Below are 25,812 nucleotides of genomic sequence, written 5' to 3' on the forward strand. Positions count from 1 at the left end.
AGTCGGGCGCATGCAGGAGTCTGTCTGACTGTCTCTCCCTGTTTCCAGCTTCAGAAAAATACAAAAAGAAGAAAAAAAAGAATGAGTTTTATGATTAAAATATATTTGAAGAATCATTGTTCTGGGTAGTTATTTTTCTTCTAGATCAAAACAGATGTTCAGATCGCTGAGTTTTTAGCCTTGTGTTGGCTTCCCATTCCTATAGAATTGTTATTACTGAATCATACTTCAAGTACATCTAACTGTACTTTGGCTTACATTGACGAGTAAGAAAGAAATAACTAAAACTCATTTCTTACCTTTAACAGCAAGCAGCATGGATGGACCTGGAGATGATAATGCTAAGTGAAATAAGCCAGTCAGTGAAGGACAAATACCATATGATCTCACTTATATGTGGAATGTAATAAACACAATATACTGATGAACAAAATAGAAACAGGCATGAACACATGGAACAGACTGACAGCAGTCAGAAGGGAGAGAGATAGAGGACAGGATGAAAGAAGGTGAAGGGATTAGCCAAAATTTATGTATCAAAAACATGGACACAGATCACAGGGTAGCAATAGCCAGAGGGAAAGGAGGGTGAACATAAGGTAGAGGCAGTGGGGACAGAAAGATTTTGCTTGGGGTGGAAGATGCATGATGTGGTGTGCAGATGGTGTTATATTGAGTTGTACACTTGAAACCTGTATGGTCTTGTGAACTAATGCCATATCAATTAATTCAAATAAACAAATAAATAAATAAAATCGTCTACCAAAAAAAGAGTACGAATTGGCAGTTACAAAGTATAGTCAATAATATTGTAGTAGCTATGTGTGGTGTCAGGTGGGTTCTGGATTTATCTGGGAGATTACTTCATAAGTTATATAAATGTCTAACCACTATGCTGCACACCTGAAACTAATATATTGAATGTCAACTGTAATTGAAATTTTAAAAAAAGCAAAAAGAAAGTGCACTATCACCAGACAGTGAATTTGCTGGCATTATCATCTAGGGCTCCCAGCCTCCAGAACTATGAGAAATAAATGTTTGTTGTTTCTAAGTCAAAAAATAAAAACATAGAATAAAGTTCTGAAACATTTAACATGGATAAGTGAAATAAGCCAGATGCAAAGGGGCACATATATGATTATTACACTTACATGAGACATGGTAAGTCTTCACTTAACGTCACCCATAAATTCTTGGAACTGTGATAGAGTAACATATAACAAAACCAATTGTTTCTGTGGCATCTCATTAACCTTATGCTGAACACTGTAATGAAACAATGCTGAATGGAGCAGTATTATTAAAGAACCTGTTGTACTTTAAATAGGTAAATTCATAGAGATAGAAAGTTGATTAGAGGTTATCAAGGGCTGGGGAAAGGAGAAAATGGGTGGGTATTGTTTAATGATTACAAAGTTTCTGTTTGGGATAATTAAAAATGTTTTAGAAATAGATAGTGGTGATGGTTGTACAACATCTGAATGTAATTGATGCCACTGAATTGTACACTTGAAGATGGCTACAATGGCAAACTTTGTTATATATATTTTATAATGAAATATTACTATATCAAAAACTATTGAATTGTATGTTGTATCTTTACATACTGATTTATCTAGTATGTTCTCTTCGGGTAGTTCAGAGCTTCCTTGTTATTGCTTCTGTGAGGCCCTTCAGTCCCTCATATGTTTCTGCCATCTTCTTATGTTTCAGTCGATATGTCTTTGTCTTTGGAAATTCTAAAATACAAATCTACTTGCTCTTAATGTTCTTTAGAGAACAAAGAAAAATAGCCGATAACTGCCCTCTTTTGGGAAAAACCGAACTCCTTATCAGGGATTTGGAACCTCAGGTTAACTGGTTTCAATTTCTTTTAATATCACTTTCACAAATACGTGCACATGTGGGTCTAGTTAAAGCATGCTGTTTAACAGCATTCTGCTACAGTGCATGTTTCTGTAACATAAAAGTAGAGAAATGATATTAATATGATGCAGAAGTATCATTGGTCATATATGTCTTTTTTTTCCAGCACATTAATGTTTTGAAGCATTCATGGACAGTGTTTCCTCCAAAGATAATACTTGAACAGTGTATGAAGATACTGAGAAAACAGCTGAAACTGTTAAATGCAGCTCAGAACCACAGTGAGATATCACATCACACCTGTTAGAATAGCTACTATCAAAAAGACAAGACATAACAAGAGTTGGCAAGAATGTGTAGAAAGGGAACCCGTGTGCATCCTTGGTGGAATCATAAATTGGTGCAGCCTTTATGGACAACAGTATGGTGGTTCCTCAAATAAAAATAGAACTGCCATCTAAAGGAAATGCAAACAAAAATTTGAAAAGATTATCTAGCCCCCAATGTTCAATACAGCATTATTCACAATATTCAGGACGTGGAAACAGCCTCAGTGTGCATTGGTGGGTGAATGATTTAGGAAGATGTGGTATGTGGTTTTCAGCCATAAAAACGGTGGAACCCTCCACTGTGACTTCATGATGAACACTGAAATGCTAAGTGAAATCAATCAAAGACAAATCTCACTTCTATGTGGAATCTAAAAAAAAAAAAGTTCTAATTCAAAGATACAAGGAACAGATTGGTGATAGTTAAAAGAGTCCAGGGGGAGGGTAAAAGAAGTCAAAAGGGTACAAACTTTCAGTTACAATATAAGTCATAAGGGGAAAGAAATAAAAAGGTACAAACTTTCAGTTACAAAAATAAATGTGGTGATGTAATGTACAGCTTGTACCTTACAGTGTAACTATATTAACACTGTATCGTTCATTTTAAAATTGCTAAGAGTGTAACTCTTTAAAGTTCTCTTCATAAGAAAATTTGTAATGATGTATGGTGATGGATGTTAATCCAGTGTATATATGAATTGAAACTAATTTGTCAGTTATACCTCAATAAAAATTTTAAAAAGATTTTAAAATGTGGGAATCATATGTTTGAAGTTCTGTTAGATCTATATAGTTGGGAAAAAATTGTTTAGATTTATTGTGCTATGAAGGTAAATAGGTCCTGTAAATGATCCATAGATACAAGTGCAGAGAAAAAAAAGCCTAAAATTCTAATGCAGAATTGCCTTTGTTTATTATAAGCAGAAGCTTTAATAGTTTGAAGACTCCTTAATCTTCCTATATGAAGCTCTCTGGTACAGCCTAACGTGCACTGTGAAGCTGTTTTCCCCATGTTTAACAAAAATTTGAATGTTGTCACTGGATTTTAATTTTGTTAAGAATTTTCTTATTAGAAGTACTTTCAAAGACTCATCTTTAAAGGGAAAGCCTGACTCCAAGATTTTGGGATGAAGAAATAGTTTATGATGTTGGGAACAAAGGCGAATGGAGAATAAATATGTTAGTATTTTATTAGGATTGTTGTTTTTATGATCTGTCCATTATTTTGAAAGGGTGATTTGGCAGAATGTGAGGTTTTTCTGGAAACACATGTATATTCTAAGAGATACTAGACAGTACTTGTTTCTTTCTTCCTATATGGCGTATCTTTGTGCTTTTGCTCATTGCTCAGTGTTTTCTCTGCCCAAAATCTTCACCTAGCCACCTGTTGTGTTATGGAGCTTAGCTTCAATTCCAACTCTGTGATGTGCAACTTAAAGCTTTCTCTTCCATCTTTGTTGGAATGAGTTATTCTCTCTTTTGTGTTTCCTTTAGAACACTTGTGTGTATAAGTCAATGATTTTTAGTAAGTTTAGAGGGCAGCCATTGTCCTCCAAAGATCATTCTTGTCCATTTATAGTCACTCTTTTTCTCACCCTCAAGCCCCACACACTGACTAATCTATTTTCTGTTTCTGTATATTGGCCTTTTCCAGATATTTCATGTGTATGTAATCATACAATATGTAGTCTTTTGTGTCCGGCTTCTTTTACTTAAATGTTTTTAAGGTTCATCCATGTTGTGTTGTATATCAGTATTTTGTTCCTTTTATTTTTGTTCGTATTTTCATTGCATGAATATAACATTTTGTTTATATATTCACCAATTAATAGATACTAGATTTTTTATACTTTTTGGCTTTTATGAATTACACTTTTGGGCTACTAGGATGCATTGTTACTCAACTTTGCGTATAAAAGTTTTCATGGAATTTTTTTCAAGTGCAGGTGTTTTGACCTGAATATTAGGGGATTGAAGTGTGCTCCAAAGGTTGGAAACCATTAACGGACAGGCCTTAGCAATCATGGATTAGTTCTAGTTCAGCTGCTGGGAAACTTCAGCATAATTCATCTCTCATCCTCAGTTTCCCCATTTAAACATTGGACATAATTATCTGACTCATTCTATTATTAAAAATGTTTGTTGAAGGCCTGGCCTGTTGGCTCAGTGGTAGAGTGTTGGCCTGTTGTGTGGGTGTGAATCCCAGTCGTGGCACACAGGAGAAGTGCCCATCTGCTTCTCCACCCCTCCCCCCCCCCTCACTTTTCTCTCTCTCTCTTTTTCTCCCTTCTGAGGCTTGGTTGGAGTGAGTTGGCCCCATGGAGGATGGCTCCATGGCCTCCACCTCAGGTGATAAAAAATGGCTCTGGTTGCAATGGAACAAGAGCCCCAGATGGGCAGAGCATCACCCCCTAGTGGGCTTGCCCAGTGGTTCCCAGTTGGGGCACATGTGGGAATCTGTCTGCCTCCCCTCCTCTCAATAAATTAAAAATAAAAATAAAGAATGTTTGTTGAGCTCTTGCTTCTTGCCCACGGTTGTATTAGGCATTAGCCAAACAAAATAGGATTCTTGTTCTTACATAGTTTACACTTGAGAAGGAGAAACAGATATTAGAGGATATATATTTATAATTATGGTAAGTTCCCTAAAGGAAAACTACAGGGGTGGTGTGAGAGCATATAACAGAGATTTCATTTAGCTTGTGCACTTTGGCATTGTGTGCTTGAGAAAGTGACACAGGAGTCTTGACCAGTCAGTGTTTGCCAGGCATGAGAAGAGCGACAGGAGGGAAACATTCTTGAAGGAGAAAGAATAGCGATACTGAGATAGACCCGTCTTAACTTGGTGCCTTTAAGGACAAAAGAGGTAACTGCAGCACAGTGAGAAAGTGGTCAAATTAGTCCATTTAGAATTTATTCTAAGGGCGGTGAAAACCTATTTAAAAATTTTAAGGCAGTGATATGAAGAGATTAGCATATTAAGATTACTCTGGCTGCTGTCTGAAGAATGAATTGGAAGGTGGCTTATTAGGTTGTGGTTGACATGACCCCACGGTTGCCAGCTTGAGTCCAAAGGTTGCTGGCTTGAAGCCCAAGGTCACTGGCTTGAGCAAGGGGTCACCCACTTAGCTGTAGTCTCCCCCACCCACCCCCTGCTGGTCAGGGCACATATGAGAAAGCAATCAATGAACAACTAAGGTGCCACAATGAATAATTGATGCTTCTCATCTCTTTCCCTTTCTGTCTGTCTGTCTGTCTGTCTTGTCTGTATCTGTTCCTTTCTCTATCTCTGTCACAGAAAAAAAAATAGATTAGGTTGTGGTGAAGTGACAGCCAAATGAGGACAGGCTTCATTTATTTCTGTAGGTAACTTTTACAGGACTAGTAGTTGGCTTTTAAATATTGAAAGAGAATTGTCAAAGGTCTCTCCCAGTTTTCTCAGCAAAACAAGTCAAGGTTCACTAAGGCATCATATACAGAAAGAAGATTGAAAAAGGATTTTTTTTTTTTTGAGAGGGAAGAAGTTGGGAGAAAGTATAATATGTTGTTTAGTTTAGGGTGTTTGTTCAGGATACCTTTGGGAGTAGACCAGTGGTTTTCAGCCTCAGGTCGAGAAAGAGTTAACCACCCTGATGTTGTATGAAGGTTATAGACCCAATGATTATAGACTCTGTCAGGATGGTTAACTCTTTAGTGGAAAAGTACAAAATTTCTGTTGGACCAGAGGTTGAAAACCATTGACTTAGTAGACAGTTGTATTTATAGATAGGAGTTCAGAAGACAGCTCTTGGTGGGGTGTGTATTTATTATTTTAAAGTCTTTGGAGTAGCTTTAAGAAAGCTTAGAGCAGAGGCCTTGGAATAAGAAACAGATTAAAAAGTGAATAAATGAACTTGTGCAGGAGAAGGAAACAGTGGTCACAGGGATGTCCAGTAGAGAAGGAGAAAAGTCAGGAAAAGGTAAAGTGTAGTAGAAAGAAATGTTTTAAGCAGGTGGCTGCATTCAACTATGTTATACTGTTGAGATCAATAAAATAAGGATTAAAAGTGTTCATTTGATTTGGCAACATGCAGTCAGTGACTTTTAAAAGGTTATCTTTTACTGCATAAGCCCCCAAACTAAAGGCTTAAAACACTATTTACTTTGCTCCCAATTCTGCAGGTTGGCAGTTTGAGTTTGGCTTAGCTTGGACAGTCATGATCTAGGTTACCTTAGCTGGTCTCACTCAGGTATCTGTAGGTAAACACCTGTGGTCACCTGGTGGGTTGCTATAGCTGGCTTGTTCATGATGATCATAGCTGGGATTCCTGGGCCTCTCTCCATATTCTCTCATTTTCTAGTGGGATAACTTCTGGGTTTGTGCACTTGTTAGGAGCAGAGTTTCAGTCGGAGCAAGTCAGTAAACCCAAAGGCACCAGCACTTAGTAAGCTTGCCAGTGTCTCATTGGCCAAAGCAAGTTAGAAGAATATGCCAAATTCGGGGCTGGAAAAAAGCTCAGGCTTCTTGATGGGAGGAACAACAAAGTCACAATGCAAGAGTGTAGATACCGGGAAAAGAGTGTCTGCTATTTTTGAAGTTTGCCACGGTTATGTCAGAAGCTTAATGCTAGTGATGAGGGGATGTTAGAAGCAGGATTGAACTGGTATGAAAGTGAATGGGAACTGAAGATGTGAAGGTAGACAGTATAGATTACGTTGAGAAGCTTGGCTGTGAAGGTAACTTGAGAGAGAAGGCAGTGGCTGGGGTAGGGTATTTGTAGTCTAAGCAGGTGTGTTGTATTTTCTTTCCCTTCCTGCCTGAACACTTTTCCTTCCTGCCTGAACACTTTTCCTTCCTGCCTGAATGCTTTTCCTCTACTCAAGAACAGAGCATTATTGAATACTGAGAAAGGATCAATTGTGGTAGGAACTGAGGAAACAGGAGAGAAGTGAATGTCTCTAAGAAACTTGTAGAGGATGGAATTTTATATACTTGTGGAGGGCTTAAGTTTTGATCTGGTGATGGAGGGGCTAAATACTTTCTGGTAACAGGAAGGAAGCAAGGAATGGGTATAGACACAGTGGATGGGCAAGTATGTTTAGTGATGGTATAGTAGGAAGGTGCCTGTTTGACAGCTCCATGACACAGTGACAGAGGGAGGCTGAGGGAGAGGGGCTGAGGGAATGGGTATAGACACAGTGGGTGGGCAAGTACGTTTAGTGATGGGATAGTAGGAAGGTGCCTGTTGGACAGCTCCATGACTCAGTGACAGAGGGAGGCTGAGGGAGAGGGGCTGTTCAGGAAGATGTGCTTGAAGTTGGAGTTGAATGACTAAGTCCATAATTTTATCCCCCCACTGAATGGGACATTGAGCTGGCTACTTACTAGAGAAGTACTACTAATTCAATAAATGAGAAGATACTACCATTATTAGTACAAAAAGTATTACTGTAAAGGGATTCAACACATTTTCTGTGCTGTTAGAAACGAGTTAGTTGAAACGCTCTAGGGCCTGGGGTTCTTTTTCTGTTTGAGCAGGTTAGTTTGTAACTACTCCCTTCTAAAACATTGATTGTCCTTAACAAGAATGTAGGCTAGAGAGTAAAACCATGTTTAACCTTTTATAAATAAACATTACCAAAAATATGAACAGAATTCTGGTCAGCTTTCTAAAAGGACTTCCTTAAGTATTTTAAATTACCTACTCTGTTTTACCAGAATACATAGAGATAATATAAGTACACTTAATTTGAATTAATAAAGATTAACTCAAGCCAAACGATGGATTAGTGTTGACATTGTGTGTAGGGAAAAAAAAGCAAGTTTTTGTTTGAATCGTTGGAAAATTTATAAATATGGCCTTAAGGTTATATCCTTAGGGGAGAATAACATAATTTGTCTTTTTTCTTTTTCTCTTAGAAAATACTCCCATTAATTTTTAATTGTCCCTGGCCAAGAATAAGCCTAACTTCTTTTTCTGTGTACTGACTATGTAGTGGAAGGGTTGTCTTTATGGAGGGCGCCATCTGCTGGTCGTAAGAGGTGCCAGTTGTAGGAAGACTGTCTTGCATTTAACCAGACTCTTCACAAAATTTTTTTTTTCTAATTAAACTTCACACCTGGAGTAAAGTCCCAGGAGGGAAAACAGCTCTAAATAAACATGGCCAAGTTGGGATTCTAATAGTGGTTTGATTTGATTGCTGTGACTGAACTTCTTGTCACATAATAGATTTTTAAGAAAAATCATTATGAAAATTAAAGATCTCTGCCTTTATTTTTTCCCTGATCAATTAAAAAATGATTATTGCTACTGCTCTTGCCCTTGCTCTTTAGTTCAGTCAATGCTTTGTTCCTTTCTATTCATTGAAAGGATCTGTATATTTTTACTGCTATCTCTTGTTTAGTATCTAATGATCTCTTGATTTTTTTCCTTACTTGGATTATTAGTTTGATTTTTAAAAATCAGTATGTTGTTTCGCCTGACCAGGCAGTGGCGCAGTGGATAGAGTGTTGGACTGGGATGCAGAGGACCCAGGTTCGAGACCCTGAGGTTGCCAGCTTGAGCACAGGCTCATTGGGTTTGAGCAAAAGCTCACCAGCTTGGACCCAAGGTCACTAGTTTGAGCAAGGGGTTACTTGGTCAAGTAAGAAAGCTCACAGTCAAGGCACAGATGAGAAAGCAATCAATGAACAACTAAGGTGTCGCAACGAAAAACTGCTGATTGATGCTTCTCATCTCTCTCCGTTCCTGTCTGTCCCTATCTATCCCTCTCTCTGTCTCTGCAAAAAAATCCCCCCAAAACAAAAACAGTATGTTTCCTTTAATTAATGACCATTTTATTTGAACTTATTCAATGTTTGTATAAACTCTTTACTATTATAGTATTTACTGTGTTTTACTACTGTTTATATGGACATAAAAATGTAAATATAAAAATATTCATATCATTTTAAGATGTGCTTTTTGAAAGGATTTGTTTCAAATTACCCTTTAGAAGCAGGTAAGTTCTAGACTATTATAGTTTTACCTATAATAATTTTACCATAAATTGGTGGTAAATTAAAAACTTAAACTTTCAAAGCGGAGAAAAATTAATTGGCATTCTGTTCTATAGTGTATACAGTACAAAAATGGATTCTGACACAGGTCTGTTTTATATAGAGTATTTCTTAAATACTGTTCCTATTTTCTCATTTTCATTTATCAGCCCTACCTTACTTGTGATACTTGAAATTCCACAAAGATGAAAGGAATTAGGTCAGATAATTCCTCTGACTCGTTTAACCTCAGAGGAGCAGCTATACATCAATATCTTTTTTCTATTGATTTCCAATAGCAATGGAAGATTTCTTCTATTCCATCCTTCCTCTGCTTTATCTTCTCTCCCCTTCTGTCCTTTCCACCTTTTTTCTCTTACCTTGTAGCTTGGTGTTTATTCTTTCTCTTTTTTGGACACATTTCTTAAAGGTCAGCTTATCAAATCCAAGAGACTGTTTGGTGAGGTCCTTTGTATCTTTTATTTAGTGATGTGTATTTCTGATGTGAAGAGCACTGTGTACCGTCCCATGTACCATTCTTCCATCTCCAAACATTTTTTGTGTTTTGTTTTAAAAACACTTTACTCTTATTTTTCTACCTTTCTTGATCTTCCATTTTCCTTATGATTTATCTCTCACTTCCATGTTAATATAGATATTTCCTCAAGGTTTAGTCTTGGTATCCCAGCTCACTCTACACATTTTCTTTACTGATCTTGTAAACTCACAAAGCATAAGCTATAAATGGTTCTAGAGTATTTCCTGGCATTGACTTTCTAGAACTTTAAATCTAACATCGCCAGTTGTCTTCTTAACCAAACATAATTTCCCCCAAGGTTTGATCTTACTCTGATTTTTTCCTGTTTCTCTTACAATGACAGCAGAGAGTTTGTTGTGCTTATTGTTGCATTCCTAATGCCTAGGGTAGTAGTATATTGTACCAAATAAATTCTCAATAAATATTTAAATAATTGACTTGCTGGGAACAAGAGCTTTGAATCTTGTGATCCTCTTTTATAATCATTCAGTCTTTGAATTACTTTTTGTTGTTTTTCAGTCACCGCTTGCAGTCAGCTCATTATGTCTTACCTGGGATTTGGTAGCAGTTTCCTAACTGGCTTTACTGTATTGATTTCTCCTCTTTCTAGTCCTTACTGCCTATGGGGCTATGTTCTGCCCATCTGGGGCGTTGCTCTGTTGTTCTGTGATCAAGCTAATTTTAGCACCTGAGGCAGAAGGCAGGAGCCATCCTCAGCACCCACAGCCAACTCTCGAGACAGTGGAGCCATGGCTGCAGGAGGAAGGAGGGAAAGAGAGAGAAAGAAAGGGGAGGAAGGGGAAAGAGTGGAGAAGCAGATGGTCACTTCTCTTGTGTGTCCTGACAGGGAATCAAACCCAGGACATCCACAGGCCAGGTGGACACTCTACTGCTGAGCCAACTGGCCAGGGCTGGCCTGCGATTTTTGACTGGCCTGTGATCCTTTGCTTGTTTTTCTTTTGATTTGTTATTAGGATATACTTTAAAAATTTTACATGTTTGGAGATTTTCTTTTTTGTTGTTGAAGTATAACAGTTCAGAAAATTTTAAAAATGATAAATGTCTAGCTCTGTAACCTTACCTAAAATGCAAACAGCGGTATAACCAGCATGTAGATAGTAACTGCATTACCTGTGTTAAAAAAATCCCCTCTTAACTCCACCAAAGGTTTTCACTGTCCTAACTTAATAGAATAGGTTAGGTTTCGTTGTTTTTGAATTCCTATAGAGATGTTTACACTACATTGTGTTGTGTGTCTGACTTCTTTCATGTAACTTTCTTTGTAATGTTAATATTGTGTGAAGTTGTAGTTTATTTACTCTAGTAATTGTATGCTAGTCTCCTGTGATGAGTATACTACAGTTTACCTATTATCCTACTATTGATAAGCATTTGTGGTTTTTGTTTTGACTACTGTAAATGGTATTGTTATGAACATCTTTATATATGTCTTGTGATGGACACATGTATGTGTTTCTGTTAAATAAATACCAAGGAGTGGGTCCTTGGAGCCTACATTTTTATTTTAAAATTTATATTCAGCTGAAGTGCTCTCTTTTGTTTAGTCATTGATGTATTTTTCCATCCTTTTACTTTGAACATTTGTATCTATGGTATTTATTGTTTCTTGTAAGTTCTCTATATTGAAATTTTAAAATCTAGGTGGTCTTTTAACCTGATCATACAGTGTTCTTTCTACATGATATATATACATACATATATATATATATAAATTTATTATAGCTTTTGATTTTTGTTTGGCTAAGTTGTCTTTATTTCACCATATTCTTGACAATTATATACCCTGAATATAAACTTGAGCTTTGCAAGTCATGTTCTTTTCCCACATTGAGTTGATATTTTTCTTTCTTTTGGCTTACATTGTTGCTGTTGAGAAGTCACCTATTAGTTTAAGTTAAATGCTGTCTCTGTCAAAGTAATACATCTACTTTAAGGTTTTGGGGTTTTTCCTGGAATTATTATCATTAATATTTTGAATTTAATTGTTTTGCTTCTTGAATTTGTGGGTTGATATTTTATGATACTCTTCAGATATATGATACTCTCTTCAGATAGGGACTTCTGCCTCATTTCTTCTTGTACTTCCATGAATCACAGGTTTAACTTTTCTATCCTCTTTTTTTCATTTCATTCTATTTTTTATGTTTTTGTTTTCTGTATTTTGGACAATTTCTTCTGACCTCTCTTCCAGTTCACTAATTTTAATAGCTTTCACTTCTTTATTTTTTATTTTCAGAAGTTCCACTTTTTTGTTCAAATCTTTTAGTTTACTTTTTATAATTCTTATTCCTTGTAGATATTTTAGAGTTGTTGATTATAAACAGTAGTTTTATAATCTGTTTGATAATTGTAGTATCTGAAGTCTTTGTGAGGTGTACTGTTTCTGCAGGTTCTTGCTCACAATGCCTTGTTTTTTTAGGTATGTGGTTATTTTTGGCTTGATAATGCTCATTGTCCTAGAAACATCATAGTGGGGTTTCTTTGAGGCATAGAATAAAGGTGCTGTCCTCTAGGCAGGACTTGGAATTATTGATATTAGATGCTTGGGGAGGTGCTGTTGGTTGGGGTTAACCACGTTCACGTGCCGAGGTTCTCTGGACTACTTAGGTAATGTGAACCGCAGTAAACGTGCAGGCCCATGGCCAACACTAATTAGGGGGTTGATCCCTTGTATCAGTTATTACTACGCTCTGCTTAGTACCAAGGCAGCTTTCTCTCTTGTCCCCGTGGGTGATGATGGGGGCATGGGCACATTTTGATTTCTGGTTTACTCTCTCTTGCAGGTGCTATCTTTTTTGAGTGTGGGATAATATTCCACATAAATGCCAGAAAGGTCTGTTACTTCACATTCTGCCTTGACAGATTGAGATTTTCTTGCTCTTCTTGCCCCATAAGAACACCAGACTAACTAGAATTTTCAGGATAGTTGAGCGTAAATGGATATAATATAATGCTCCAGTGCTCCACTTCCTTTTCTGGATTCCTGTATTCTCTTAGATTTTGATCCAAGCAACTTGTGGTGCTTTAAAAAATACGCTTATTCTGGGTATTTTATCTGTCATTTGAAATTTTTGTAGTTGGATGGTTAGTGTAGATAAACTAGCTTGCCACTAATGAAATTGTGGGCCTGACCAGTTGGTGGCACAGTGGATAGAGCATTGGCCCGGGACGAATTTGGCCCCAGTTCAAACTCTGAGGTCACTGGCTAGAGTGGGGGATTGGCAACCTGAGCGCAGGGGATCACCAGCTTGAGTGCAGTTACTGGCTTGAGCACAGGATCATCAAAATGATCCCAGGGTTACTGGCTTGAGCAGGGGGGTCACTGGTTCGGCTTGAGGAGCTCCCCCCCATCAAGGCACATGATAAGTAATCAGTAAACATCTAAAGTGAAGCAACTACAAGTTGATGCTTCTCATCTCCCCCCACTTTCCTGTCCCTTGTAAAAAAAAATTGGGAAATATTCAGTAAAATGCTTTTCATTAATTGGGTAAGTAAATTACTATAAATTAGGAGGTATAAATTATTGGGTGGGCAGGTTACTTTTCATGTTTACTGTGTACGTTGTTTATACTTATTTTTTGGTTTGAGTTTAATAGCTTTCTTGTTTTAGGAGTAAAAATATTTCCATCATGGCTCATTCAAAGACAAGGACCAATGATGGAAAAATTACTTATCCTCCTGGTGTCAAGGAAATCTCAGATAAAATATCTAAAGAGGAGATGGTGAGACGATTAAAGGTGAGTAGAATTGTGTTGTTTTTTGGACATCTGTTTAGAGTGCGGTGCTCACACAGACTATTCAGTGGTCTGTCAAGTATCACGGGGGTTTGGTTCCAGCACCCTCTTCGATAGGCGAAAATCCGTGAAGTAGCAACCTTATATTTATTTTATTATTTATACATATTTTAAGGCTTTATAAACCCTCTCCACACTCTTATAAATCTTTCCCACACTGTTATAAACACTTCCTATGGTCTTAAACACTTTCTATACTTTTAAACCTATGTAATTTTAACAACATAAAATTCTTATGGGTACTCACCAGTGAATATATAGTAATATTTTAATATGTTTTAATTAATATATTTTTATATTTTTTCAATTTCTTAGGCTAGAAAATGCTTATTTTATCACAAAAATAATTAAAATAATAAATATATAAAAATAACTACATACTGCAAAATCCCGTGATATAGCAAAAAATCCCTGATGCAAAATTAGATATGTACAATTTAAAAATCCCCGAAACAGTGAGACCAAAAAAAAAAATGAACCACAATATGGCAAGGGACGATTGTATCTTGTTAGGGTAACTTGAAACAGCAAATCAAAGAAGAGAATGGCAGGGAAAGGATCTCAAAAAGTGGAGGCAATAAAGAACTATCGGGTCTCCTTAGTTATTATTGTTCATAGGAGAGCCTCTTAGAGGGGTAAAGCTTAGATATTTTTACACCTCCTATACTTGTGTATAAAGAACAAATCGACAATTTTCATTTATTTTTATATATATTGAATAGAAAACTGTCTCCTACACCTGGTATCTCATTTATTTGATAAAAGCCACTATTTTTATTTGAGAAGGGAAGTTTTAAGTTTTTGTATTGAGAACTCAGGCTGTATTTTACTTTTCTATTAAGTTATTTGAGAGTAGGTTAAAGAGCTTTACTCTTTCTCTGCTTCTGACATGTAGCAGTGACTCAAGATTGATGATGAACTTTGTAGATGAGGCAGTTACTCTATGACTGGAGTCTCTTTGTGTGTGTGCTTGAGTAATATTTCATCTTTTTCTTCATGGCAATGATGGTTTCTTGAGATTGTTAAAATGATAGAAGTAACAGTAGCCAAGGAAAATGTTAAACTGATTTATTAGTTCACATTTGTTTATTTTTGAGTATTTTTTTGCCATCCAGATTGTATCTACTTAGCCATTTATTTTGCTTGGTATATTATTATGTACTTGTATTTCAAGCCTGGAAAACTTGCCTTAATCATTGAAGGCCCAGGAACTTTAAAGAAAGTTACTATTGATAGTTATTGCTCTGTGGTTTATTTTCATCAGAAGAAAAGGACTCTAATACTACTATAAATTTGATGTAAAGCCTTAGTATTATAGCTTTATGCATAAACTATTAGGATATCAGATATCAGATGTTTATTATTTAAAGGACTGAATGTCTTTGAGAAGATTAAATTTATAATATATGGATATTTTATCTAGTTAGGAACTTCTGTATATTTATTAAACATAGTAAGCTATAAATTTTCTGTATATGATATTTCTCATTTTCTGTATATCTACATTCTCTTGACCTATAGGAATTTTAGAGAAGCAAATACATTCATTTCCTCAGATTTGTTTATATTTCAATAATCATAGGTAAACAACCCCATTGTTTGCTAAGAAACTAATGTTAAACACAGAGACTACACTTACAAGCTGACTAGCATTTAGTGACTTAGAGATGTGATTTTCTCGGACATCTTTTGTAATTTAGAGCAGTGGTCCCCAACCTTTTTTGGGCCACAGACCGGTTTAATGTCAGAAAATATTTTCACGGACCGGCCTTTAGGGTGGGACAGATAAATTTATCACGTGACCGAGACAAGCCTCAAGAGTGAGTCTAGACAGATGTAACAGAGGGAATCTGGTTATTTTTTTAAAATAAAACATCGTTCAGACTTAAATATAAATAAAATGGAAATAGTTATGTAAGTTATTTATTCTTTCTCTGCGGACCAGTAGCAAATGGCCCACGGACCGGTACCGGGGTCCATGGGGACCACTGATTTAGAGGACTTATATGAATTATTGGTGAGTTTATAACACCATTCAAGTTGTAGACCCTAGTGAGGAATCCCCATTATCTAGCTCTTGAGTAAACTTGTTAGTCTTAGAATGACTAGCACAGTGCCAACTTTTAGTGTTTGTAGTATGCTTTCATTATTTTGTAGACATTTATGCCCAGCAATAATTTGGTCTATATACTTTATCTTCTTTAATTTTCTTATGTTATACTTCCCGTTATTTTAGCAACCTTCTTAGAGGAATAAAAACAGGATTTAGTGTGGGATGATGATAAATTTTTGACACTTAAATGTATAGCTGTATGTGTCATAAACTATAACTGTTTGTTAATATATAAGGTGTCACTGTTTATATGATCTCTAGTTTCCTATAATATTTTATTCAAAATATACATAACCTCTTACTCTTTTGTGACGAGGTTGTAGAGAAACAAACAATTCTCTGCATGCAAGTCTTTTTTTTTTTCTTTATCTCTTCATATAATACACTAGGCCCCTGGTCAGCAAACTGCGACTCGCGAGCCAAATGCGGAGGCTCTTTGGCCCCTTGACTGTGGCTCTTCCACAAAATACCATGTATGGGAGCTATCTCGATGAACAATGTACCTACCCATATAGTTTAAGTTTAAAAAATTTGGCTCTCAAAAGAAATTTCAATCGTTGTACTGTTGATATTTGGCTCTGTTGACTAATGAGTTTGCCGATCACTGCACCTGGCCATTAAAGTATATATCATAATAATAAAATTAAAAAGTTAGAGTAGTTCTGGACAACGTACCCTGAAACTAACTGTAGTAGTAGACTGGAAGGCTTAGTCCGCTCTTTGTTCTGGCATCTGAAATAGTAGAACTGAAGGTCTCCTCTGTGAGGAGCACTGTTTCACACGGTGGCTCTGATAATTCAGTTAAGACATGGGGCATTTATTTCTCAAAGTCTAGCTCTACAGCAGAGTGGAAACCTTGTCTCCAGGACCACGTCATAGATAGACACTGATACTTGGCCAGCCCTACTGGCTGATTAGTATTTGCAGCACCACCTAGTGGATGCCAGATATTCACCCTTCCTGTTCCTATCAAGTTGGACAATTTTGTTAAATCTCATTTGAAGTTGTAATAGTACAGACGGAGGGTTCATGGTAACTACTAATACTGAAATTAGAGAAAGCGTTTCACAGAATTTAGACTGTACTGTTTGTCCCAATTCTTGTTTTCATCCCACTTCTTTTATGTAAATGTTTTTGAAAAAGGAACCATTTCCTGTAGGTTCCTTCTGCTCATTTTATACATGCCACTGAGTAAGTACTACTAATGAACTATCCAGATCATATTCTCTTTTACTGTGGCACAAGAAATACTGCTTTGGGTACTATGGTAGTCTGTCATGATAGCTTCTTCACATTCATGGATGCATCCCTGTTATCCTTTCTTGAGTCTGTATATACATGTATATTATTAGTTGAATATATAAATCCATGTATCTGGAGTGGTTTATGGCTCAGATGGGAAAATAAATTGTCATCTTAGGTTTTTTTTTTAGAGGTATACTTTTTATCCTAATAAAAAGATTATATTCAATACATACTTAGAAATTATATTTAATAGGGTGACATTGATCAATAAGAGTACATATGTTTCAGTTAAATTATTTTAAAAGATGCTGCTTTTAACAAGATCATACTCCTTTTAGTTCACTGTAACAGTGAGACCAGAAGCGCTGTGTAAGGGTAGTTTTAAACTTTTAAAATCTGGTTAGCAGGTGTGATGGGTAAATTAAAAGTATTTTACTTAGTCTTTTGAAGAAAAGTTATTTGTCCTATGGTTTTAGAATGATCTTCTCTCAGACACTTTGAGGGGAAAATGAAAGCATAATTATTGGAAGCTTATCCTTTGCAATTAATATGGCTTTTATTTCAAATGCCTATTTTTACATGAAGGATTTCATTATTTGATGATTGTGTGTTTGTATAGATGGTTGTGAAAACTTTCATGGATATGGACCAGGACTCTGAAGAAGAAAAGGAGCTTTATTTAAACCTGGCTTTACATCTTGCTTCAGACTTTTTCCTCAAGCATCCTGATAAAGATGTTCGCCTCTTGGTAGCCTGTTGCCTTGCTGATATTTTCAGGATTTATGCTCCTGAAGCTCCTTATACATCCCCCGATAAACTAAAGGCAAGTACTGATTTATAGAACTGCCAAGACTAATACTTTTATTTGTCTTTCTAAGTAAAATGGGAATTAAAGTACTTAGGTAATTTATTTGGATTTTTTGATGTTAGCTATAGTCATCTTTTGTTAAACTTCTGTTTTCTTTAGAACTTCCTCCCTTCAACCCTATCACCAATTTAGTACTTGCTTTTGTAAAACAATTTGTGATCTTTAGTCTATTTTATACATTTTATATCATCTTTCTCTCTATTTCAGTATCACTTGTGGGATACTTTTCCCTTTTGAAAATTCATATTAGAGCCCATGTTTACTATTTAAAAGGCAGTATCTAGTATAAACCTGAATTTATATGAATCCTGATTCATTTAATGAAACGTGTGATGTGAATTATGTTGAAGAAAATAAATAGAATTTGAATATAAAAGGTGCAAAAGGCACTTAGTACTTGATTACAGAAGTTGTACATAAAACCATATGAATAGAGAGTCTGTAAACGATGATAAAAGAGGTGGAACAATGTAAGTCTGGCTGGCAGCATGCAGTAAATGTATTGAATAAAGCAGGTTAGGAGGAAAATTAGAAAAACCAACAACAATAAAAGATAGTTGTGGAAATTATGGGTTAAAGAATGAGTCCATAGGAAGATTATTAATACTGAGTGTGAAAAAAATGACGGTTTAGGCTTATCTTATTTAACAGGTATTGACTTTAAATGTGTCAGGAACTGAGTTTACAGTGGTTAAAAATGACCAAGACTTTTGATTCTTGAACTCATGCAGTTGCTTCATGATAATTGGATGGAGGAACGTACTCATTTGGTCAAGTGTGTTGAATTTCAATATTGAACACTTTGTTTGGGCATGCTTGTTTTACATTTTAATTGGTATAAGAATTTAGGATGGGGGGTGGTAGAGGTAATATATGTCATTTAAGAGTGGAATTGAATTGTCAGAGTTGAGAATGGTCAGAAACTTAAAGTAGCTCAGTGAGTAGTGTGGAGTTGTATACCCAGGTGTGTATTTTGACTTCTAATTGTGAACATCTCATTTGGAGGTAATCATTTAAGGAGTGCTTGAATTTGATTGGGCTATAGACATCACCAGGTGTCTTTTTGGCATTCACATTAAAAGGAAGGTATAACTTAAGGTACTACTACATGATTTCGTCTATCTCTCGTGTATTTCTCAGTTTGCATAATCATGACCTGTGTCAAGGCTTTGGGTGGTAAAAAATCCTCCTAAAAGAACAGCTTCAGATCTGTTCTATATTTAACAGAACAATTTACAGAAGAACTTTGAAGAGCTGAGATTAAATTAGTCTTTGGATTATTTCATAGCTGAAAAATTTAGAGCTGAGTTATTTATTCTGGTCAATTTTTTTGGGTCTTAATGATAAATACCTATTTTTTATTTTATTGGAGTACTTATAAATTATTCATTTTGAGGGTGTTTATTCTAAACATTTATAAAATAGTTTTCAGTTTATTTACATGAGAGTTTAGTGTTCTTTACAGTAGTAATAGTAGAAAATTGTGTTACTTTGGTTCTCACCTGTCCACGGTCCATTTATTGTTGTCTGTGGACAATCCTTTACGCCTGACTTCATGTTCGGTCAGTGGTTGTTGGAGAGATTTCAGTGATTGACTGTTGTCTTTCCGTCTCTAGGTAGAATCAGCATGACACTTAGTTTCTTCACTCAAACCAGAAGGGCTTATTTGTGGAGGATGTATTTTATATAGGACCTTCAAAATAACCATTTTTGAAGGTTGAAAATCTGCTTAGTCATCTGCATATTACATTTCTTCCCTTTTAAAAAATATGCTATTTATCATTTTACTTCTAAGGGGAACATTTTTTCTCTTTTCACTGATTGATTAGCATGCTTTCTTTGCAGAATTAATTTTTATAATTTTTTTCAAAACATCATCTCCATAAAAATTGACTCAAAGTGACATTGAACCTATCTCTATCTAGGTACAAAGGAGGATGTAGCAAAAAATCAAAAGCAAGAGATAGGGAGAGATTGAAAAATGGTTTATTTTGGAATTTTAAGGCTCCTAAACTGTTTTTTCTATATAATTACCATATGTAGTGCTGTTGCACCAAACCTAATCAACTTGTAGTCATTGCTGCTGAGTTTTTTTGGTTGTTTCTTTGTTTGGTTGGGGTTTTTTTTGTATTTTTCTGAAGTTGGAAACGGGGAGGCAGACAGACTCCTGCATGCGCCCGACCGGGATCCACCCGGCATGCCCACCAGGGGGCGATGCTCTGCCCATCTGGGGCTTTGCTCTGTTGCAACCAGAGCCATTCTAGCGCCTGAGGCAGAGGCCACAGAGCCATCCTCAGTACCCGGGCCAACTTTGCTCCAATGGAGCCTTGGCTGCGGGAGGGGAAGAGAGAGACAGAGAAGAAGAAGCAGATGGGCGCTTCTCCTGTGTGCCCTGGCCGGGAATTGAACCCGGGACTCCTGCACGCCAGGCCGACACTCTTACCACTGAGCCAACCGGCCAGGGCCTGCTGCTGTTTTTATTGTGATGAAGTTAGCATAAATTTTAGTTTACTCATTTTCAGGCCTATATTTTTTCCACTTTAAATTCACGTTAATAATTTAACTGTTTTCCTATGAAGGGTATTAAGATAATTGGTGTTTTCATATGATAATCTTTTAAAAATTTTCAGCTAAATACAGTTACACATTCAATATTTGCCTGGTTCTTTACCATTTATTATGGTAGATATACATGAATGCTGAATTAGCTTTAGGAGTTTAGTGGATATTTAAATTTAGCATTCATAATCTAAACAATACTTTTTATTTTTTTAGGATATATTTATGTTTATAACAAGGCAGTTGAAGGGATTAGAGGATACAAAGAGCCCACAATTCAATAGATATTTTTATTTACTTGAGGTAAGCAATATATTATATCTTGAGATGGCATTTTTAACTTTGTGTGTGTGTGTGTTTTCACTAATTAAAGTGTCTTTTTATCTCATTTTTAGAACATTGCTTGGGTCAAGTCATATAACATATGCTTTGAATTGGAAGATAGCAATGAAATTTTTACACAATTATACAGAACATTATTTTCAGTTATAAAGTAAGTTTATTAGGAATATAACTTAAAAAAATTTTTTTTACCTATAGATAATTCTCCTTAAACTGTTATGAATATTGGAAAGCTAAGACTTGTAATTTAAGAATTCATTAGCATTTTTATAGATGTTTTAAAAACAAATAGAACTTAATGAATTTTGTGATATAAAGAATAATATAAGAGAGGCACTACAACAGCAATCTATGTTAAATGTAAAAATAGTTTTTGGATTATACTTTTATCTTTTATTTAAATTACATATTACTCCTTAATTCATGTGAACAGTTGAATTATTTCTGTATTCTTTAAAATTACTAGAATTATCTTCAGGGCCATTTGATTTTCTGAATTTAAGGTAAAACTAAAGTTGCATTTAATCTAATTACTTTTGCTTGTGAGACTGGCTAAAGTTAGGGAAAAATCATATAGGAAATTTAGTTTAAAAATAGATTTTGGTTACTACTATAAGGTTTGGGAGAGAGGGAAGCTTTAAATGATAATAAATAATTTGATTTAATTAATATTTTAGAATCATTTTTAATGAAGTGTCATGTTTGTTGGTACCATGTTATGATTAAGTCATGAATATTTTTGTTACTCCCTAAATATCTATTTTGAATTTCAGCAATGGCCACAATCAGAAGGTTCATATGCACATGGTAGACCTCATGAGTTCTATTATTTGTGAAGGTGATACAGTATCTCAGGAGCTTTTGGATACAGTTTTGGTAAACCTGGTACCTGCCCATAAGGTAAGTAGCAATCTGTACTTAGATATGTCTAAAGCCTGTTGATATTAAGGCCCAAATTTATGTTTCCGTTTTAAATATAACTTATCCTTCTTTAAACTTGGTTTTGGGGAATCTGCTTTATTGACTAATATTAATAAATATTATGTTTAATGTTTAATAATCATATACTTGTTAGTCATAAATTAAATGGAATAACTTAGGTCATATGATAAAATATCTGTAACAACTGAGCTTTAAATAAGATATATTTTAAGAAGTGAATTTAATACCTACTAAATGCTATTGCGTAACTTCATATGTTGGGAAATGTACAACCAAATAGGGCCTAGTGTAGATGAAGAGAAGGTGAAATTTAAAGGTTAAGTTTCTTCTAAGTTGGAGACAGGCTATGTTGACGATGTTTCCTGCCCCGTTAATGTTAATCAAGGGGGATACATGTGTGTTTGTATATTCTTTGAATATAACTAACTTTTGAGTAAGCAGTTGGAAATATGGTTCTATGATTCAAAAGGGGTCAATGTTAAAGAGAGGGATATAGGAATCACCAATATAAAGATCTGGGCAAACGTAAAACCTCCTGGCCGGATATAATCTAAGTTTACAGCTACACAGCATTCACACAAATAAGGCTTCAATCAAAATGACCTCATAATCCAAAATTTCCTAACACTTAAAATAGTTCATCAATGCTGAAACCCATACACTCTAAGATTGGATCAAAAAATTTAGATAATATAATTATTAGATAAAAATAATAAAGTACCCTTAAAAGGATTAAAGATGACATGCTTAAAAGTATTAAAGACAAAAATAATAAAATAAGACTTAAAAAAACCATGATAGCTAGATAAAAGAAGGCTAGAAAAATAGTAAATTAAAATTTTTTTGATTATAACAGATATTTAGAAAAGTAAGAAACTTATCTATGGAAATTATACAGACACAGAGAGATAAAGATAAAGAAAATATAAAAGATGCTAAGACATGAAAGAAAGGTCCGATATGTTTAATAGTGGTTTTAGAACACCAGGTGGAGGGAGAGTGAAGAAGAGATACTGAAATAGAAATTTGCTTAATATGTTTATGAATTGATGAAAAGAATGAATCTATGGGTTAGTTAGCAAAAGTGTCATGTTTATCTTGGAGAAATTGTAGAATGGCAAAACCAGAAATAATTTATAAAGTACCCACAGAAAAAAAGGCATAGCCCTTAACCATGGAATAAAGGTTAAACTGCTGACTTCTTAGTAACAAGAATAGGTGCCAGAAGAGAATGAAACTGTATTTCTACAGTGCTTAGATAAAATAAATTGTATGTGTGTATGCATATTTAATTTGAGTGAAATTAAGACATTGAATATTCGTCAATCCATCCTTCCTGAAGGAACCGCTTTATGAATACTTGAGAATGATGCAAATTGAATTTAAAGGGAATGAGCTACAAGAAATAGTGGTGAACAAAGAAATGCTCTAAATAAGATATATGACAAAAATTACAATAATTATTATAATTAATTAAAGGAGTATTAAGAAAATGATCTTAAAACACTGGATACAAATAACATAAATCGAATGGAGTTGATGAGTGATATAATCTGATGATCAGGAGTATAGACCTGTTGATTAACTGTGAACTTGAAATGTATTCAAATTAAAAATTTTAAGGAATACAGCCCTGACCGGTGGCTCAGTTGATAGAGCCTTGACCCAGTCAGGGCACACAGGAGAAATGACCATCTGCTTCTCTCATCATCCCACGCCCCCTTCTCTCCCTTTTCCCCTCCTGCAGCCAGTAGCTTGATTGGTTTGAGCCTGGCCCCAGGCACTGAGGATGGGTTGGTTGGTCCAAGTGTTGGCCTCAGATGCTAAAAATAGTTTGCTACTCGAGCATTGGCCTCAGACAGGGTTGCTGGGTGAATCCCAGTCAGTGTGCATGCCAGAGTCTGCCTCGCTATCTATATATACCCCTAATAAAAAAAACCATAATAAAAAAAAATTAAGGATTACACTCAAAGGAGGAATTACAATAAATGTAAATGACCCAAATTTATAACTTAAGGTAGATCATCAGATGAGATGGAAAATAATTTAGTTGGTCATTGTTAATAAGAAATAACAAAAATACTGTCACAAAAATACTGAAATTAAAAGGATAGAAAAAAGACTGCCAGGTACATACTAACTAAGAAAACTGAATTAGCTTGTATTAAAATTAGAGGTAATAGTTCTTACTGGGTAAAGAAGAGATTTATACAGTGATTTTGTTCACAAGGAGAAATCTAAACTTGTATATACATAGGCTCATAAATTGAGAGAAATATAAAGAGAAACATTCACAATTTGTGGATGATTTTGACATATTTCTCAGTGATTATAAATGAAGCTGACCAAGAGTTTTTAAGAATATTAAGGATATAAAACATAATAAGACTTACAAGTTTATATTAGTCATGTTATTTTTCAAAAGAATAAACCATATTGGCAATTACACAATATTTAGAAATGATACATATTAAAACTTGTGGTTAGCTCTGGCTGGTTTGCTCAGTGGTAGAGCATTGGCTCAGCGTGCAGATGTCCTGGGTTCAGTTCCTGGTCAGGGCACACAGGAGAAGTGACCATTTGCTTCTCCACCCTTCCCCTCCCCTTCTCTCCCTCTCACCCCATCTCCTCCCCCCACCCACAGTCATGGCTTGATTGGTTTTCTAGCGCATAAGCCCTGGATGGCTCCATGGAGCCTCTGCCTTAGGTGCTAAAAATAGTTGGTTTGCGAACATGTCCCAGATAGAGCATTGGCCCCAGACAGGGGTTGCCAGGTGGATCCCAGTTGGGGGGTGCATGCGGGTGTCATTCCATCTCCCCTCCTCTCACTTGGAAAAAGAAGGGTTAAAAACAAACAAAAAACAATGACAACTTACAGCAACTTAAAATGTTTTTTAATCTAATTTATAGTTAAATGTCCATTCAAGAAGTTATAAAAACATCCTCAGAATATACAAAGTGTACTGTATATAAGGGAATAAAAAACAATAAATACAAATCAATGAAATAGAAAACACAGTAACATGCTACAAAAATTCAAAGTTTGATAATTTGAAAAGCATTAAACAGGCAAACCCTTGACAAGATGAATCAGAAAAGGGGAAATGGTATCAATATATCCTACATAATTGAGTCTATTAGTATAGTTTCAAAAATTTTTATTTGTAGCTTTAAACAAAGACTTGAACTTCTTAGAAATTTAACAAAAATGTGCATGACCTTTATTATGAAAGTCATTATGGTTGACTGAAAAGTATAAAAGAACCTAACTATGTTGCATGAATTGTTACTGTTTATGGGATAGGAAACAGCATCATACAATCAAAATTGAAAATGAAAGTGTGTGTGTGCGTGTGCATGTGCGCACGTGTTGTGATTCAACAAACTGATTTTAAAATTCATATTGAAGGGCAAATGGCCAATAATAGCCAAACAATTTTGAATAAGAATAGGAAACTAGGGACTTACTGTACCTGTCATTAAGACATTATTTCAGTTCATTGACTACGATCAGGCAGTAATGGACAAGGAAACATGTGGAAGTAATGGAGAATTTACAAATGGATGCATAGGTTATATAGGAAATTGTTGTTTGGGTGTTAAATGTCATTGAAGGGAATAATGGAATATTCAATATTCATATGGAAAATAATAATAGATTGTTATTTCACACCACACCTAAAAATAAATTACAGGTAGAATAAAGATTTAAATTTGAAAAGCAAGTCTTTAAAATTTTATTTGAATTAGACTTGGAGTGATGAACACTTAGTACAGTGTACAGGTGATGGATGTATTATAGAATTGTACACGTGAAACCTATATAATTTTATTAACCACTGTCATTCTACTAAACTTTAAAAAGTTTTTTTATTTGAAAACAAAACATCTTAACCACAATGTGGAAAGAATTTCTTAAGAAAGATAAACCACAAGGCAAATAAGCAAGGACTGACAAATTTGATTACATTAAATTTAAGAACTTCTGTATGTTCTAAGATGCCCTAAACTTCGCTGAAAAGCATGTAGACTAAGACATGTTATGCATATAATTGACAAAGGTTTAGTGTATAGAACTTACTGAGAAACAACCAATAAATAAGATCAAGACCAAACAGAATATAGAATCCTGAAAAATGGCAAAGATAGAATTTACAGAAAATTATTTTTTATA

At 35.2% G+C, this 25,812-nt stretch overlaps 2 protein-coding genes across 4 annotated transcripts in view; one reads left to right on the plus strand and one right to left on the minus strand.

The window, feature by feature from the left end:
• SGCG (sarcoglycan gamma) overlaps positions 1 to 25,812 on the minus strand; it is a 454,763-nt gene that overhangs the window by 160,071 nt on the left and 268,880 nt on the right. The gene's annotated exons all lie outside the window — the stretch shown is intronic.
• Positions 1 to 25,812, plus strand: part of PDS5B (PDS5 cohesin associated factor B) — a 197,835-nt gene that overhangs the window by 43,029 nt on the left and 128,994 nt on the right. For all 3 annotated transcript variants that reach the window (XM_066234440.1, XM_066234439.1, XM_066234438.1), the window contains exons 2-6: positions 13,386 to 13,512; positions 17,547 to 17,750; positions 20,571 to 20,657; positions 20,750 to 20,847; positions 21,470 to 21,596. In XM_066234440.1, coding sequence (XP_066090537.1) covers positions 13,405 to 13,512; positions 17,547 to 17,750; positions 20,571 to 20,657; positions 20,750 to 20,847; positions 21,470 to 21,596 — 624 coding nt within the window. In that variant the 5' untranslated portion in view covers positions 13,386 to 13,404. The remainder of the gene's footprint in view (positions 1 to 13,385; positions 13,513 to 17,546; positions 17,751 to 20,570; positions 20,658 to 20,749; positions 20,848 to 21,469; positions 21,597 to 25,812) is intronic.

Source organism: Saccopteryx bilineata, chromosome 6 (assembly GCF_036850765.1).
Source record: "Saccopteryx bilineata isolate mSacBil1 chromosome 6, mSacBil1_pri_phased_curated, whole genome shotgun sequence".
Classification (NCBI taxonomy): Eukaryota; Metazoa; Chordata; class Mammalia; order Chiroptera; family Emballonuridae; genus Saccopteryx; species Saccopteryx bilineata.